The sequence below is a fragment of the Rhinolophus sinicus genome, chromosome 15 (genome assembly GCF_057876585.1).
Source record: "Rhinolophus sinicus isolate RSI-liver-muscle chromosome 15, RSI-T2T, whole genome shotgun sequence".
In the NCBI taxonomy this organism is placed as follows: Eukaryota; Metazoa; Chordata; class Mammalia; order Chiroptera; family Rhinolophidae; genus Rhinolophus; species Rhinolophus sinicus.
In genome coordinates, this window is record NC_142515.1 from 95,368,617 (window position 1) to 95,386,698 (window position 18,082).

The window sequence follows — 18,082 nt, forward strand, 5'->3', positions numbered from 1 at the left end:
GCACATTTCCAGTTTGGGGAGGCTGTTTTTCATGGGCTACCCAAATTCGACAAAGCAAGGAGCCCGCCCTGGAGCGGCTTTGGAAAGCAGTGGAATCCGTCAGGGCTTCACGGGTTAAGGGGCCTGTGTCACATCAGCCGTTCGAAACTCCTCCTCTCTCAACTCCTCCTCTCACAGCGAGGTGAAGATATTTGAAAATCACCCCACTGCAAACTCCTCCCCCCTACGAGAAACCTCGCATTGAAATGCTGCAAATAACTGGGGCCCCGCGTGCAGTCGCCGCTGGGCTGCGCGAAGCCCGGGTTTCCAGCGGGGACACTGAGGGCCGCGGACAGCGGACAACGGCCTGGGCCGGGTTGTTGCTGGAGGGGGCTGGGAGCATGAGGCTGTGCTGGTCCGTCGCCCTGCTCCTCGCCGCGGCGGGGGCTGCAGGTAAGGCTAGCTCCAGGCGCCCGCGCGGGGCCGAGGTGAGCTCCTCGAACTCCGAGAGCCCCGTGGTAATTTTTTTTTTTTTTAAGGGGAAAACGAAAAATCACTCCATCCTTGGGAGACGGGGGAAATGGCACGAAGTCCTTTCGGAACAGCTGAAGGGAGAGTAAGGGGCGCAAGGGTTTGGGGAATCTGGAGGAGTCAGGCGAAACAGGATGCGATTTCCCCACAAGTCTCTGTGAAGGGGGGGATCCCCTTGTCTCCCTCAGAGCAAGGCACGAGTACCTCCAGCCCTGGGGATGAGGGACCCCTCCCCCGAGTTATTTTGGGGGCAAGGGTGACGCGAAGCCCCGCTGTTCAGCCTGGAGGTCCCTGCAGGTGCTCCCCGGCGCCCGCCCGCGGGCAGGAGTTACCGAGGCGGCCTAGTTGGCTTTGTGCTGCCCGAGGGCGCCACTAACTCTCGGAGCAGAGCAGAACGCGTGGGCCCCAGCCGCTGCACGCGCGCTTCTGCCGAAGGCCAACGCCCCCCGCCCCGCCCCCGATCTCCCATTGGGCGCGACTCAAACAGGCGAGCCTCGAGCCTCTCCTCTTGACCAATGGTAGGTGGCTACTGCGGAGGCGCGCTGCATGGGGCGGGGCTGGCTCGGGAGTCGTGCTGCACCTCGTTCTGGGTGAGGCGGGCCGAGGATATTCCTCGTGTCGGATCCCGGCTCCTGTCACAAAGGAGGCGACACGCCCCGGGCCCCTGGGTCCGCTGCCGCAGAGCGCCTGGTTCTCTTTGCGGTTTCCTCCGCGATCTGTGGCGAGGGCTTCATCCCCCTTTGTTTTCAGGGCCTCCCTCGCTTCGCCTGCACGGGACTAAGTCGCAGACGTGCCTGGGTTCCTTCTGAGGCTGAAATGCCGGTCCCTCCTCGGACAGGCACTTAGGGGAGGCGCAGGCACCGGGAGCCAGCGACATCACATGGCGATTTTCATTTTAGGGGGTTTCAAATTTAGATTTGGGCAAGAGGCTAGTTGGTGCATGATCCTGAGTGGTTTTTTTAAAATGAGCTTCCAGAGGCGTTTGACCTTGCCCTAGGTAATAGATAAACATGGGCCTTTTCCTATGTTGAACCAGCGCAGCCCATAAAAGGACTGGGATTGCCTGGTTAACGGGATTGCAGGAAGTTGTTTTTATGGGGCAAAGGGTTGACTTTGAGTAGAGAGCTTTGAACTCGTGGAATGCCTACCTGTGACATATGGGTTTCTGCCGGGAAGGGAGAAAGGGAGGGAGGTTGCCCGCACATAGCAGAGGACTGGGGTGATAATTTCACCACCAGTTGCCTGAAGTGGAGGGAGTGTGGCTTGGTCAAGTGACACTTGATTAACCTGTAGTTCATACACTGATTGACTCCTTCCCTAGAAGGAAATAATAGCAATGAAGTCTTGAGCAAGATGTGATGGTTACTTTAGTTTTCTCTCTCACTGGGTGGCTGGGGATCTATCTCCTGTTCTCAAGGAAGCTCTGAGTCCTGATGTGTTCCCCAAACTCCTGAGAGCTGGCAGCTACTTCTCTCGTCCCGAGCAAACAAGATGCCCTACATTCGTAGCAACCCTGGCTGCCCCCAGCTTGCTCCTTAGCTGTCTTCAAAGCATTTCGGGGCGGGGAGGTGGGAAATTGTCTGTTTCCTTTGTGAATGAAGTAGTTGGAATCTGAACTGCAGGCCTTCACTTAGCCGGATCAAAATCTGTTAACAGTTGTCCTACTGGAGCAAAGGTGCAGTAACAGCCTCCATAAGGAGAAGGTATCTTAAGACTGACAAACAAAGCAGGCAACTCTATAGAATATAACAGAATTTATTATAGGGTAATTTACTTAAGGGAAGATTGGGTCGGAGTGGAAGAGAAGACCCAACGGTTTCACACAAATTGTTCTCTGCTGAAGACGCCTGTTACTGCACCTTTTTTTTCCAATAGTATAACTTAGGTACAAATGACGGACAAGACAAAGGGACAGTGCAGTCGTGCCAAGGGCCATACCTCCTGTGGCCCATATTATCCCAGTTTGATACTCATCTCAGTAGTCATCCTGGCCATTACTAACAAAAGTATTTATGGTTAAATTTTAAGGAACATGGACATTCATTCACCAGAAGGCTTTGATATGCTTACCAAGGACAGTGAGGTTGGTTAAAAGTCACAGCATGAAGGGACACAAAGATGGAGATGGTTTTTTGTTCACATCTACATGTATACAACAGTTGTGAGTAGAGTATCAAATATGCCAAGGGCATACCAAAACTCCAAGAGAAAGTAATGTCCTCCTAAGAGTTGTATCTGTTTTAGCAGCTTCTTCCAGGCAAACTGGTAAAAGATAGGGAGAGCTTTTTGGAGACTGCAAACCTCTAAAGGGAATGATGTGCTTCATTCTTTCTTTCCAGGCTAGTCCAGCTCTTATCTGTAGGGTTCCTCCCCTGATAAGATCCAATTCTAGAGCCTTTGTTGCTCATGCTTTGATGGTCTCTTCACATTCTGATTAAGTACATTAATAACATCCACACTTCACCCAGCTGTCACGCAAGTGACCATTTGTTGCTAAGAACTGCGGAAGTAACCAGCAGTGAACAGTGAAGTGACAGAGACAGGCTACTGCTCCCCAAAGTTGCTGGCAATAAAATCAACCTGGGGATAGAGATCACTCCTGGGGAAAATACCTGGGCATCTGAGTTTGGAAAAGAATCCTGGTAAATTGATTTCCCATTCATTTTCAGCTAACTCTGTTAGTTCCAGCCATTTATTTTTTTTCCAGGAAATGATTCTATCTATAATTTTGATTTCCCTTACCACAACTATCTTCAGTAGCACGGGACAGCAAACATCGAAAGCATTTGCTACCTCATTTGTGCGCTGGAGAAAAAGCAGAACTGTGTATTCTCCTTTTCTGTTTCGATAACTTTGTTCCTGATTGGTCACTCATAGCAAGAGAGCTCTAAGGGCTAGAGTTTAGAGACTTTTTTTGGAGTGCTTATGTAATTTTAGGCATCCTCAGCAGGAGGAGATATGGAGGTGTCTGCTCTGTTTTACTTTCGCTGAAATTTAAATGAAACTAACAGTAAAATCTATCCACTTTTCAAACATTGTCTGGAGCTGATGGCCAGCTGTTGGATGACCTTGTCTGAAATAGGTAGTGGTGGGGTCTTCCTGTTGGTGAGGACTTCAACTTTCTGTGGTTAGCAAATATTTGGAGAACTGCCAGGTGAAGTCTTGATGTCCAGGAAAGAGGTTTATTGTTTTTAATCTTTATCCCTCTTTAAAGGGCCTTAAGATGTTATTATTTCAGTGGCACGTTTTGTTTGTGGATGGATCCTGGTGCAAATGTTGGGAGGCAAGAGCATTAGTGGTGGATGAAAAAGGGGTTTTACAGAAAGTAAACTCACAGGAGGATCTGATCATAAATCCCTAACTGGGCAGGTCATGGCCGGTAGTCACACCTCAGCCATGCAACTTCTTTAGTAAAAGGTTAATCTTTGCCTTAAGCAAACCCTGTCCATTGTTGGACATGCATCGTTTCTGTGCATCTAGGTTAACATACTTTTGCAAGAAGAGTAACCACCCACAAGAGAGCACATAATCCTGTTAACTCGCCTGTAATTCAACTCCCACCTTGCTTTTTCCCACCTCCATGTAATCTGCCTTACATTCCCTCCTTAATCTCAAACACGTAAAAGAATCAGCAAAACTATCAATTCTGCATAGCATTTGAGATCTTGCTTCCTGGCAATTGTCGTCAGTTTGGCTCAAATAAACTTAAACAATTCTCCACAGGTTTGGTTATTCTTAAGTCTACGGTGGTAACTAAAGCTTTGATCGGCTGTGTTGGGGGGGTGACGACAGGCGCCTCCTCCAAGATCCTCGTTGCCAGTGTCCCTTGCCTGAACTTCCTTTTTAGTTTTTTTCCTGAGAATCTTCAAATCCCAATTGCTTTTTGCCCACCCTGTGTGCCAGCGTCAAGGAGAAGTGAATCAACGATCATAATTCAGCCATAAGCAACATGGTGTATTGTAGATGCATTTCCGAAGGAGACAACCTGCTCCCATCAGCGGTTGGGCAATAATACAGTTATCAGTGTGTGTGACCCTGGCAAATTCCAAAGCTCAACTCACTTGCTTCCTCTTCCCTCCCTTTCTTCCGCTCATTGTCCTTGTCACCTGGACCTTGTAATTCACACTTACCAAGTTCTGAGGAAACACTCCTTGTATTTCTATCACCTCTATCCTCCTTTGGGCCCTCCTCCTATCTGTCCCAATCTCATCTAACTGGTTTCCTAACTTTTGGCAAGAGCATGGGACTTGAACTTTGAAGACCCAGAGTTTGTTTTCTTTTTAAATTGAGGAATAATTGACATACTATAAAATGGACAGATATTAAGTGAACAACAGTTTAGTGAGTTTTTATAAATGTTTATTTCCATGTAATCACCTCCCATTTGGATATAGAATGTTTCTAGCCGCCCAGAGAGTTTCCTTGTGCCCCTTTCTCTAATTACCGCCTCCACATACCAAAGGCAGCTGCTAATCTGAGTTCTATCATTATAGGTTAGTTTTGCCTGAACTAGCACTTCACATAAATGCAATCAGAGTACATACTTTTGAACAAAAGGAACCAGACACACAAAATGTTTCAGCAATTTATCCGTGTCGATGTGTTTATCAGCTACTTGTCCCTTTTTATTTCAAAGTCATGTCCCATTGGATGAACATATCATCTGTCTGTTTTTAAGCTGATGTCTATTATGTCAGCCTCTGGGCAGGGTTCCTTTTTTGTTCTGGTCTTTAATATGCTCTTAGAAATAGGAATTGATCTCCCATTTTACAGATGAGGAAACTGAGGCCCAGGAGTGTTCAGTCAGTTGCCCAAGTCATTCTAGTTAAATGGCCCGGAAAGCCATTTACACCCAGGTCCGTCTAACCACCTCACACAGTGCCTCTCAGGGAATCTGCATGAAGGGGCTGGGTGGACCATCAAAGTAGACGTGAGAAGGGGGCATACCTTTCTTCCATGGATCCCTTTACTGGATATGTCAAATCAGTTTTCTCCCTCTGTCCATGCATATCTGAGACCTCAAATACACACATACATATATAAGTAAATAAATAAGTAAAGAGTCAGTAAATAAATAAGTAGTTATTTACAAGGAAAACCAACCCAAATGTTTATTTGTGCTCCACAGACTCTAGGGCAGTGAAAGATGATCTTTTTGCAAGGTCCTCCAAAAGTCCTGAAAATACAGAATATTCCTTGACAGCTAGAATCAGGTCATGGAAAATCATAACCCATCTTACCTTTTCCTGGCATCTTATGGCTGTGGTAAAAACCTGCCTGACTCTTGTATAAATGTAACACACTCTGAATAGCAGAACAATTTCCCACAGTAAAGCAGAGGAACGTAATAAAATATAGCAAATGGTGTCCTATTTTTCAGGAAGGTGATTTTCAAATTGATGGTGTTTAAAGAGAATATCAAGGGAAAAGACATATCTAAATATATAAAAAGACTATGTATGACACAGCTTGTAAGATCTTGGTCCTTTCTCGTCAAGATCCAGAATGATGAATCATTATTTACTTTCTCCAATTCTTTTTTGTCCAGAAGATTCTCCCAGGAGTGGAATCACTTTCTGGAAATGTGATTTCTGCTTCAAGTATGATGCATGCATGAATTACCTTTGTGCAAAATTTTGCACAAAATTTTTGCAACTTTTGTAGAAATTTGTGGCCAAATTTTGCACAAACCATTAAACAATTTTCTTGGTTATGGCTAACATTCAAAATTAATTGATAAATAGAAAAGCCTTCTTAATCTTCTTACGAGGATAATGAAACATGTAAGTAATATAGCGATCAATCAAAACTTATATTTTATATACTACTTGCCTATAGAACATTTGACTCATCAGGAAAATCCTGCTACCTGCAGGATTTATTGTTTTTGTCTTATTTCCTTATTTATTCAATATAAAGCATGTTTAGATAAGTCAGATCAGAATTTTTATTGGCCTCATTGTTTTAATTTACATAGAAAATCAGTTTATACATCAGGATTAAAAGATTTTTATTACCAGGTATCAACACCCAATAAAAGTTTGCTGTGATTCCAGTTCACACATAGCAATACATTCTAAATCAAAGCATAATACCTAAAACAAAATGCAATCGATATAATTTTGAACTCTTTTCCCAGGTGCAAAAATCATGTATTTTAGGAAATTTCCCAAACACTTTGTCTTTATTTTTGTGTGAAAATCTGAGTCTTTCTTTTTCTAGGAAAACTTTTCTCTTATTACAGCTAAGGCTACTCTTTCTATTCCATTTCTTTGGATCCAACCTTCAGATATACCGAGAGTGCCAAAAAAATGTATACAAGTGGACACTTTGGTCAACGTTGCTCAAGCAGTAGTTCAGCATAATCAGAAGTGTCTGGACGCTGACAGTAACCACTTTGAGCATCTCTTGTAATTGGAGAAGTCAAACATGACTTGTATTCATCTTTTGTTGTTGGTATATATTGAGTATTACAATTTTAATACAGTTTTCCTCCTAAAATGTGTATATATATTTTTTGGCACCCTCTGTGTGATTATCTTTGCGGCGGGATCTCTGCTGTCTGGCCTCCACATTAATTTCTCATTTTTTTCTTTTAATATTTCCACTCTACCTACTGGAAAAATTTCCTCAAGTTTTAATGACTTTTTTTCCCCTTTTCTGCTTCCCTCTCCCTCTCCGGTTCAAGCCGTTGTTTTCTCAGTCTAGCTGTGTAGGACAGTTCCCTGGCCCATGCTGGTATTATGAGCCTTGCGCTCCCCCCTGGCTGAGGCAGTTGGTCACAGGTCGTTGGTCAGCTGCTCACGATGGCTGCTGGCCACTCACTGCAGCACACGCTAGCCCACGGTAGCTCACACCCACCTCTGGCTGCTCACGGCAGCCCAGCTCCAGGGAGAGCCATTGTTCACAATTTTAGCTGTAGAGAACGCAGTTCACTGGCCCATGTGGGAATCGAACCCGTGACCTCAACGTTAGGAGAATGGTGCTCCAACCACCTGAGCCACCGGGTCGGCTCCAAGTTTTAATTATTTTTGCAGTGTCAATTTTCTTCATTACTGTTTCCAATACAGGTGTGTAATATGCTAAATAATTTTTTTTATTAACGTGAACAGAAGTTCTAATATTTTGTTCCCAGATCCCAGTGGATTCTCACTTTGGATTCAACAACAATTACACATTTTTGACAAGTCTCTCTCTCTCTCTCTCTCTCTCTCTCTCTCTCTCTCTCTCTGCACCCTCTGCTGTATTTTTTGGTTCATAAAATTTAATTTGTTGTGCACGTTTCATTTCCTGGAACCACTGTTACAAAAGGGTTATATTTCTGGTTCATTCTTCAGTTGGCAAGAAACAGACACAGGTAGTATGGTCAGTTTCTGACCTTGGCATTGAACCTTCCTTCCTCTTTCCTTCTCTCTCAGTGGAAGACAAATGTGAAAGAAATGAGTTCCAGTGCCAAGATGGGACATGCATCTCCTACAAGTGGGTTTGCGATGGGAGTGCTGAGTGCAAGGACAGTTCTGATGAGTCCCAGGAGACGTGCAGTGAGTCCCCTTTGGGCGTGATACCCATCTCAACCCTTTTTGATGAGAGAGGGTGACAGATGAGTTGGAAATTGGCCATCAGACTGATGTGTTCAACCATGAATTGGGAGATGGGGAGGGAAGATATTACTAGAACTTCCGTTTAACAGCTCTTTTAAAAAAAAATTGAGGTGAAATTCATGCAATACAAATTTAACCATTTTAAAGTGACCAATTCAGTAACGTTAATACATTCACAATGTTGTATAACCAGCTCCTCGATCTCATTCCAAATCCTTTTTGGCACCTAATGTTTAATTTTTAACATGCCCCATTAAAATTTGACCTAGAAAGGTGGGATTGGCACCCTCTTTCTGAAAACTCTGGGTTCTTCATTGGCACAGCTAGGACTGGCGAGGCAGATTGGTCTTCCCTTTGAGTTAAGGCTCAGTCCTGTTTCTCCCACAGGGTCTGTCACCTGCAAGTTGGAGGACTTCAGCTGCGGTGGCCGTGTCAACCGTTGCATTCCTCAGTTCTGGAGGTGTGATGGCCAGGTGGACTGTGAGAATGGCTCAGACGAGCAAGGCTGTCGTAAGTGTGGCCCAAGTGGGATCCAGCAGCTGTCAGAGTTTGTGCCCCCAGCAGTCCTGTCCGAGGTGCGGGTCAGCTGCTCTTCACTTAGCTTCATTTCCTGGGGGCTCGTACCAAGTCCCTCCTCCCACCCTTTGAACCCCACTTTGACCAGAAGGCATTGCAGGGGCTAGCGATGGTGCCCCACTTAGGGTCATTAGCACACTCAGTGAGCCTGTCCTTGCTGAGTGGCCACCTCATGGCACACGTTCCAGCGGGTGAGTCACTGTGACCACCATCAACCGCCCCAGGAGGCTGAGCACACAGTAGGTGCTCACCCACCAAGACTCGCTCACCCAACTAACCGCTAAGAGGAGGAAAGCTTCACCAAGCTGAAGCTTCTGCAAAGAAACAAGGCCGAGTCCTGGAGGGGAGTCCACTTCAGAGCTGGGTGTCTGTCTTGGCTCTTTGATTTTATGTGTTACTTATTGTTTTTTTCAGTTGTGTAGATTTTTATTTTTAATGGAGTAAGGCTCTCAAAAACAAAATAATTGGGGAAAAATTAAGTAACTAAGATAACATCAAATCTTCATGTTGATGTGAAATATAAAAACCCTTAAGAGAGTTTTTCTTTTTTAACCAAGATGTGAGTGTTCACTTACATTTACCTTAGAAACACACATCTAACCTTCATTAGTGGTCATCTGATGAAACAACTCTTTGGGGAACATTTAAACAAAAGAAATGGATTGGCTTCTTTTCCAGGCACTTAGTTTTTCTTCCACCTTTACTGAGATATAATTAAAATATGACATATATACTGTCAGCCCTCTGCATCAGTGGATTTTGCCTCCCTGGACTCAACCAACAGATCGAAAATATTGGGAGGGGGGAAATTCCAGAAAGTTCCAAAATGTATAACTTGAATTTGCCACATGCCAAGAACTATGCTGAATTTATGCAAATGAAGTGATGCGTAGGCATATCCTGCGATGGCCTAGATGCAAATACAGGTTATAGGCAAATACGTCGCCATTTTATGTAAGGGACTTGAGCATTCCTGGATTTTAGTATCTGCAGGGGTTTCTGGATCCAATCCCCTAAGGATACCGAGACTTACATTGTGAAATGATGACCACAATCAGGTTACTTAGCACCTCATCACCTCACATAATTACCACCTTTTTGGGGGTGAGGCTCTTTTAATAATAATAACCCTTAAATAAGGCTTCCTTGTGCCCAGCCCAACCTGAGATCTGTTCTCACCAGTCCTCATAATAATGCCCAGAGGCACAAACAGATGAGGAAACTGAGGCCCTGGGGAGTCCCACCTAGGCAGTGGTTCCAAGTCCAGTCTAAGACCCCTGACTACTACCCCCCCTCCTCTCCAGGATCCACTACCTGGGATCTGGCCTCTCCTTGCTCAGTGTCCTCATTCTGTAGAACAGGCTAGTGTTGAGAAATGGGGGGGGTGGGGTGTCTCCCTGTGACGGGGTTGTCTCCCATCTGTCTGCACAGCCCCCAAGACGTGCTCCCTGGACGAGTTCCGCTGCCACGACGGGAAGTGCATAACTCCAGGGTTTGTCTGCGACTCGGACTGGGATTGCTTGGACGGCTCCGACGAGGCCTCCTGCCCCACCCCCACCTGCGGCCCCTCCAGCTTCCAGTGCAATAGCTCCACCTGCATCCCTGAGCTGTGGGTCTGCGACGGTGACGACGACTGCGATGATGGCTCAGACGAATGGCCACTGCACTGTGGTGCCCGCAACATATCCGCCACACATGGGGAAAACCCCTGCTCGGCCCTGGAGTTCCACTGCCGCAGCGGAGAATGCATCCACTCCAGCTGGCACTGCGATGGTGGCCCCGACTGCAAGGACAAGTCTGATGAGGAGAACTGCGGTAGGGGCGCCTAGCGGGATCCCCTGACCTGTCCCCGTGCTCCCCCAGGTGCCTTTAGATGGTTAAACGATTTCCAGTCACACGCCTATTTAATTAATCTCTTTTTTGACAAGGGGCGCAAGCCACAAGTGGCAGTATTATTAGGTTGGTGCAAAAGTAATTGCGGTTTAAAAGGTTGAAAATAATTGCAAAAACCGCAATTACTTGGGCACGGACCTAATATTTTGGTTTACAAAGGATCCTGGGCTCCAGGCCAGGCTGGTAACATCAGAGCTGTGTGACCCTTGGCCAAGGACTCAACCTTACTGCGCTGTGGTGTCCTCCCCTGTAGAATGGGGCAATAGCATTGGCCTTGGCCATCTGCGATTAGAATCCAATGCTACCCCATAGCGAACTTTCTGGGATGCGTCCCACGTCTGCTCTGCCCAGTGCAGTAGCCGCTTGCCAACGTTGCATAGTGCAACTGAAGAACAGAATTTTTAGTTTTGTTTCATTTTAATTAATTGAAAGTTGAATAGCCACCCATGGTTAGTGGCTCCAGTGTTGGAGATGGTGCACATAAAGGATGTGGCCTTGGTCCTGGCCCTGTGTCAGTTCTCCTTGAACCCACAGGCCATTATTTTGAGGACCGCGATGGAGAATCACTGTCAGTCGAGAAAGTGTTTTCATCTTTGTGTGTCTTTAGTATCTTTGCCCACATGCGCAGATTTCATAGGGTTGTAATCGCTATGTAGGTGTAATTAAACATTTTTAACATCACTTATTAAAGACAATGGATGACTTTGTATGTGATCTAGTCTCAAACTCATTTCATCCCCATATCTTGTGTGCAGGTTTCCCCTACTCTTTACAGATGGGGAAACTGAGGCACAGAAAGGCAGCGTAATCTTCTGAGAACACACCTGTGAAAGTAAAAATCCGGTCTGCCTACCATTTTAGCTGTCATCCAAGTTAGTGCTTTGCTAAAGTCACCTTTGGTTGTTTTTTATTCTTTATTGCAAAGATTACATAGGGGTTAGAAATAAGATCATTCCCCTTTTTACATATGTTACAGCAGAGGAAGTATCCACCTGAACATACAGAGCTCCCAAAATTTGCATTGTTTTTTTAAAGGTGGAGAGGGGATCATTCTGCCCACAGATTTATTATCTCTTCTCACTGACATCTTGAAATCAAATTTTAAAATTTTTAATTTTTTAAAAAATTTTATTGGGTAATATTGGAGAACAGTGTGTTTCTCCAGGGCCCGTCAGCTCCAAGTCATTGTCCTTCAATCTAGTTGTGGAGGGCACAGCTCAGCTCCAAATCCAGTCGCCGTTTTCAGTCTTTAGTTGCAGGTGGTGCAGCCACCATCCCATGTGGGAATTGAACCGGCAACCTTGTTGTTCAGAGCTCGTGCTCTAACCCACTGAGCCATCCGGCCGCCCTGTAAACATTTTTATTGTACAATATAACCCACAGGAAAGTGCAGAAAACATAAACATGTTTAAGCACAAAGCTAATCCTGTGTGAGGTCAAGGTCTGGACCATGGCCATTACCCTATTCCAGTCACCCTGTGTATCCTCTGAGATGTAATTGTTACGTAGTCCTTTATCACATAGCGTCATTTCATTAACATTTCTCATGTCTGCAGTCTGTCCTTTGAATGATTGCATTATGCTTGGTGGTATTGATCTGATTTATTATAATTTACTTGACCTGCCTCTGTCTAGCTTAAGATCACATCATTGCTTTTCTGCTGAGAATGGCCTGTTGGGTCTGTAGCTTTTTAATGAATTAAATGTGATCTAAAACATGCATATCAGGCAAAACTGGAGAGAAGTTTAGGAAAACCTTAAAAGTTGTGGTGGGGTATTTGGATTGTGGGTGCTTTCCTCCCCTTTCCTATTTTCCAACGTTTGCTCCATTACTTTAGTAATAACTTTCTGTGATTCTACTTCATTAAGGAAAAAAGTGCTTACCACCATAAAAGAAAATCTTCTAAACTCTACATTGGTTAAATTTGAGAATACAAAGACAGATGTACCTGGGGAGTCTTCCCCCTGTGGTGGGAAGGTACACCCCCTCTTTCCTCTTTATCCTGCTCGAAGAAGGAGATAAAATGGATGAGCCGCTGTCTTCTGCTGGTGGAGGAGGGTGGATGTGTTTCTTCATGTCTAAACCTCCTCAGTCCACACGCTGTCCCCGAAGCCCAGGACAGCAGGCTCCTGTGAGGCTGTTGGAAAATTGCTGCTTCAAAGGTGGGGGTTGTCCCGTTTTGGCTAATGCTTGAGAAAAATCTACACGATCTCTGTCTCTCCCAGCTAAGACCACGTGCCGGCCGGACGAGTTCCAGTGCTCGGATGGGACCTGCATCCACGGCAGCCAGCAGTGCGACAAGGAATACGACTGCAAGGACAAGAGTGATGAGCTCGGCTGCGTCAATGGTGAGCTCCGTGCCCCGAGGAGGGGCGTGGGGCGAGCGGGGTGGATTCCAGACGAGCGTGGAGGTGCCCAGGTCAGCCCCTCACCAGTGTGTATCCTTGGGCAACTTGCTTGAACCCCCTGATCTGAAAAATGTACAGGATGAAAGCACCTACTTCAGGACTACGAGATTTAGTGAGGTTGGCGTGGTCAGTCCGGATCTTTGAGCTCAGAGTTACACGCACAAGACGATTCCATGTATAACTCTTCCCTGAATTTATAACACAGCAGTCCCGTTCCTGGGAATGACTCCAGCAGACAGGCTCTGGTCATGCAGAGCGGCACCGTGCTGACAGCCAAACGCTGGAAGCAGCCCAAGGCTTCCTCAGCAGCAGAATTAATTTAAAAAACTGTAATTGTGGTAAAATACACATCATGTAAAGATACTGCTTTTTAAAATATTTTTTGTGAAGATATTTATAAGCCCAAACACATTTTAGTGAACAAAAAGTTAAATTCTAATAATACACTATCTTTTTTTTTAACTGGTAAAATACATACCACATAAAATTTACCATCTTAACCATTTTTAAGTGTTCAGGTCTGTGGTATTCAGTACATTCACGTAGTGCTGCAGCCATCACCACCATCCATTTCCAGAACTTTTTCATCTTCCCAAACTGAAACTCTGTCCCCATTAAGCACTTAAGTTCCCAATCCCCCTCCCCCAGCCCCTGGTACCCACAATCCCACTTTCTCTCTGAGTTTGACTACTCTAGGGTATAAGTAAAACCATGTTTGTCTTTTTGCGTCTGGCTTATTTCACTACGCATAACGTGCTCCAGATTCATCCACATTGTAGCGTGTCAGAATTGCCTTCCTTTTTTAAGCCTGAATAATATTCCGTTGTATGGATGGACCACATTGTGTTATACATTCATCTGTTGATGGACACTTGGGTGGCTTCCATCTTTCAGCTATTGTGAGTAATGCTGCTATGAACACAGGTGTGTGGAAATAATATTAAAATGATGACGTAGACACGCATCAGACTATCATACAGCTCAGAAAATGAGGCTACAACCCTCAGCAGCAACACATACAAACCTCATAACTTCAGGGCTGACAGCAAGAAGCAAGTTACAAGAGATTACTGAATACAACTATTTTACAAGACTCGAAAACAAGCAAAATTCAACAATATGTTGTTCATACATGTCTGATAGAACCATTAAGGAAAAATAAGGGAGTGGTAAACCCCCAATCAGGATCATTGTTACCTCTGGGGGTGTAGCAGAGCATAAGGGGATGGGACGGTAATACAGTATGATCTAAGTCATGGGGTCTGTAAACTTTTCCCATAAAAGGCCAGATAGTAAATATTTTTGTCTTTGTGGGCCACAGTCTCTGTTGCAGCTACTCAACTCTGCCACTGTCTCGAGAAAACAGCCACAGACAGTATATAAATGAATAGGCCAGACTGTGTGCCAATAAAACTTTATTTAAATAAACAGGCAGTGGGTGGGTTTGGCCGTGGTCCATAGTTTGCCAACTCCTACTCTTGGTGACATCCTAATACTTAAGCTGGGTTCACGGGTGTTCAATAATTATTATGTTTTATTAGTGAACACATTTGCATATAATTTTGTACAAATTACCTATATTATTAAAAAGCCTTAAGCAGGGTCCTGCAGCTCAGAAGCACATAACCCTCTTTTTTGGCTCTCATAGTGACTTTGTGCCAGGGCCCCGACAAGTTCAAGTGCCACAGCGGTGAATGCATCACCATGGACAAAGTGTGCAACTCGGTCCGGGACTGCCGGGACTGGTCGGATGAGCCCCTCCAGGAGTGTGGTGAGCCCCGGGGAGCTGGCAGCTCTCGAGCTCATGGGGAGCTAGGAGTGGGACCCGCACATGCGTGCTGTGGGGTCACAAGGCTCCAGCCCATCCGTGCCCCCAGGTGCTTTGGCTCTGGGAAGCTCAGATATGGGGAGGATAAGAGGCTTTGCTTCCACGTTTCAGTTTTCACATCCATAGGAGGGACTATAGTTGCTCACACATCCTAGGTCTGCTGGGATTGGCTGATGGGATGCTTGTAAAGTTTTGGGAACTCTCTGCGACGCATTGTTATGTAACTATTCGGACTTTTATGGTCATGTGGTCTCTGTCACAGTTATTCAACTAGACCATGGTAGCAGGAAAGCAGCCATACCTACGCGTGCAGATGTGTGCACATGAACGTATGTTCCAAGAAAACTTTATTACAGACACGGGAATTTGAATTTCATAGAATTTTTCTGTGATGTTAAAGAACATTTTTCTTTTGATTCTCATTCTTCTTTTTCAACTATTTAAAAATGTGAAAACCATTCTTAGCTATTGGGCTATGCCTGGTGTAGAGGCTAGAGCACGGATTGTGGAACCAATGCCCTGGGTTTGAGTTCAGTGGTGTGATCTTGGGCAGGTCATTTAACTTGGTTATGCCTCAGTTTCTCCAGCTGTGGTTCAGCTACCTTAAGGGTTGTTGGGAGGATTAGAAGAGTTAATATACGTAACCGTGGTATGTGGTTTTCATTTTTTATAATCGAAAAAAATTATTAATTGTGATCGAAGAAAATAACAAGATTTATCATCTTAACCATTTTTTAAGTGCACAGTTCAGTGGCATTAAATACATTCACACTGTTGTGCCACCATCCCCACCAGCCATCTCCAGAACTTTTTCATGTTCCCAAACTGACACTCTGTCCCTCCCCATCATCAATCACTAACTTCCCCCCAACTCCCCATGGTACCCACCGTTCTACTCTTTATCTCTATCAATTTGACTCCTCTAAAGACCTCATATGGGTGAAATTATACAGTGTTTGTCCTTTTGTGTCTGGCTTATTTCACCCAGCGTGACGTCCTCCAGGTTCATCCATTTTGTTGCTCATGACAGTGATTATTTTAAGTCACCTTAGGGGTCCTGGTACGGCCTCAAAGTCATTGTGACTGTGATAACGATGGTGAAATAGTGAGGGTGGCAGGGAAGGGGTGGCTGGAGGCCTGAGTGTGACTGGTCTGTGCCCCTCCCCCGGTGCAGGGACCAACGAGTGCCTGGACAACAAGGGCGGCTGCTCCCATATCTGCAATGACCTCAAGATTGGCTACGAGTGCTTGTGTCCCAAGGGCTTCCGGCTGGCGGGCCAGCAAAGATGCGAAGGTGATTCCCGAGCAGGGTGGGCGCTGGGCCTCCTTGGCCTTTTCCTCCGACATGGTCGCCAAACCCTCTGTGCCTTGGTTTCACCATCTGTTACGTAACAAGGCATGTGGGGCATGGCTTTGGGTCAGAGCCCATCGCTCTACCCGTAGCCTATGGGGATGTCCCAAACCTCTTTCTCTGTCCCAACGCACAGATATCGATGAGTGTGAGGACCCTGATGCCTGCAGCCAGCTCTGCGTGAACCTTGAGGGCAGCTTCAAGTGCGAGTGTGAGAAGGGCTTCCAGTTCGACGCCCTCACCAAGGCCTGCAAGGCTACAGGTAAGTACACAGAGGGTGTGGGAGGGAGCTGGCCTGGCCGCTCCCAAAGCAAACAGGTGAGGGATTTCAGCATCTGAACTTTGCACAGACTGAAATGACCCGGGGACAGGCTGTTTGCTCCTGAGACCTCCGGCAGGTGAATGACAGCGCAGTTAGAAATCAGGCTTCTGGAAGGCTGCTCTCAGGTGTCCAGCTTCTCAGCAGACACAGGTCAACCCCATGGGGGACAGTTTGCAGCCCCCATCCCCGCCAGGGACTTCAGGGGACAAGAGGTGGAAAGCCATGGCCTCAAACAGCCCGCACCTCCTCTATCTCTTCTTATTAGCTGCAGTACCTGTACCAAAAAGAAAAGTAAGTGCATTTAAAAGAGACCAAAATATAATAGATCATAATGAAACAAAACAGTAGAAATAGTTGAGTTTCTTTTCTACCTGAAGTTTAGGTTAGAACTTCAACCATGCACTAATTCTTCAAATCACCTAAATCAAGGAATCCTGTGTTTTTGGAGGAGTAATTGTTCTGGCAGAGTTGTCATCCGTACAGTCCCTCAAATGTTCTTTTTGTGTCATGTTCTGCTCTTGCAGGGTAATTCCAGTTTTGCAGAAATATTTTCGAGCTTTGCCTGTTTCCCTAAGAGTCTCTTAGGCTTTAAGTCCTTCGCCCCTGTTATCATCCCTCTAGACAGCCTCCGGCCACCCTCGGTCACAACCCTGCCCACGTCCTGGTTCTGGGAAAAACTCGGAGCACAGTTCCTGAAATCCTGCATGATTTGACCTTTTACTTTCATTCCAATCTGTAGCATTAGGTGTCTATACAGGTGCCATCCTGGGGGTGGGGATGGCATCATGGGAAGGGATATTCTGAGTGAGGTCAGTTGCAGAAGTGGTCAGTTTGTTGGTGAATATTGGTGTCATAGGTATAGCACAGACCTCAAAGTCCGAGAGACCCGGGTTCAAATCCCGGCTCTGCCACTCACTACCTGGGTGACCTTGGGCAAGTCACTTCCCCCTCTCTGAGCCTCAATCCCTTTATCTGTAAAGGGAGGTTGAAAATAGTCCCTGCCTTGTAGGGGTATGAGGATCAATGAGGGAAAACTTCGTAGGAAAATTACTAAAAAGAATTCTGCACTGTAAGGAATTGCTCCCTGCACATTAACCATTATCATTTCTTTAACTTTGGGTCCTAAAACGTAAAATGCTGGGGCCCAGGTGTTTTAAAATGTAGTTTATATTATTATGCACCTTTGGTGAGGCCAACAGATCAGGAGATGACGGCCACTGTAAAGACAGTTTGTAACTCACAGTTCCTGAAAGGAGGGGACATGTCACACCACACTGTGCCCCACAGGGAAGCATCAAGGTTGGTCAGGAAGCAGAGGATGTGAGGGGAAGAAGTGAGCAGGACCCTTTGTTGTGGTTTCCTTGGGAAGGAACAGGTGAGGCAGTGTAAAAGAGTTTAGGATTGGCTAGTTTGCATAATTTCAGTGGGCCCTGGGATGTAGGGACTGTCCCTGGTTGTCTGATTCCTGGCCCTGGGGTGACCAGGACAGGGAGATGGCAGCCTGGAGTGTGATACCCCAATAAAGGAGGTGGTATGTGTGGGCCGGTTAGTTTGCACTTGAGGCGAGTGGGTAACTGTGGGAACTGGCGAGG

General features: G+C 45.8%; 1 protein-coding gene across 1 annotated transcript in view; it reads left to right on the forward strand.

Annotated features, from left to right (window-relative positions):
- The first annotated feature begins 217 nt into the window (after positions 1-217).
- The window catches only part of LDLR (low density lipoprotein receptor), a 28,253-nt gene continuing 10,388 nt past the window's right edge, over positions 218-18,082 (forward strand). Inside the window, exons 1-8 of the mRNA XM_019744988.3 lie at positions 218-432; positions 7,929-8,051; positions 8,499-8,621; positions 10,119-10,502; positions 12,807-12,929; positions 14,638-14,760; positions 15,992-16,111; positions 16,305-16,430. Of these exons, the coding sequence (XP_019600547.3) occupies positions 246-432; positions 7,929-8,051; positions 8,499-8,621; positions 10,119-10,502; positions 12,807-12,929; positions 14,638-14,760; positions 15,992-16,111; positions 16,305-16,430 (1,309 nt within the window). The 5' untranslated portion in view covers positions 218-245. The remainder of the gene's footprint in view (positions 433-7,928; positions 8,052-8,498; positions 8,622-10,118; positions 10,503-12,806; positions 12,930-14,637; positions 14,761-15,991; positions 16,112-16,304; positions 16,431-18,082) is intronic.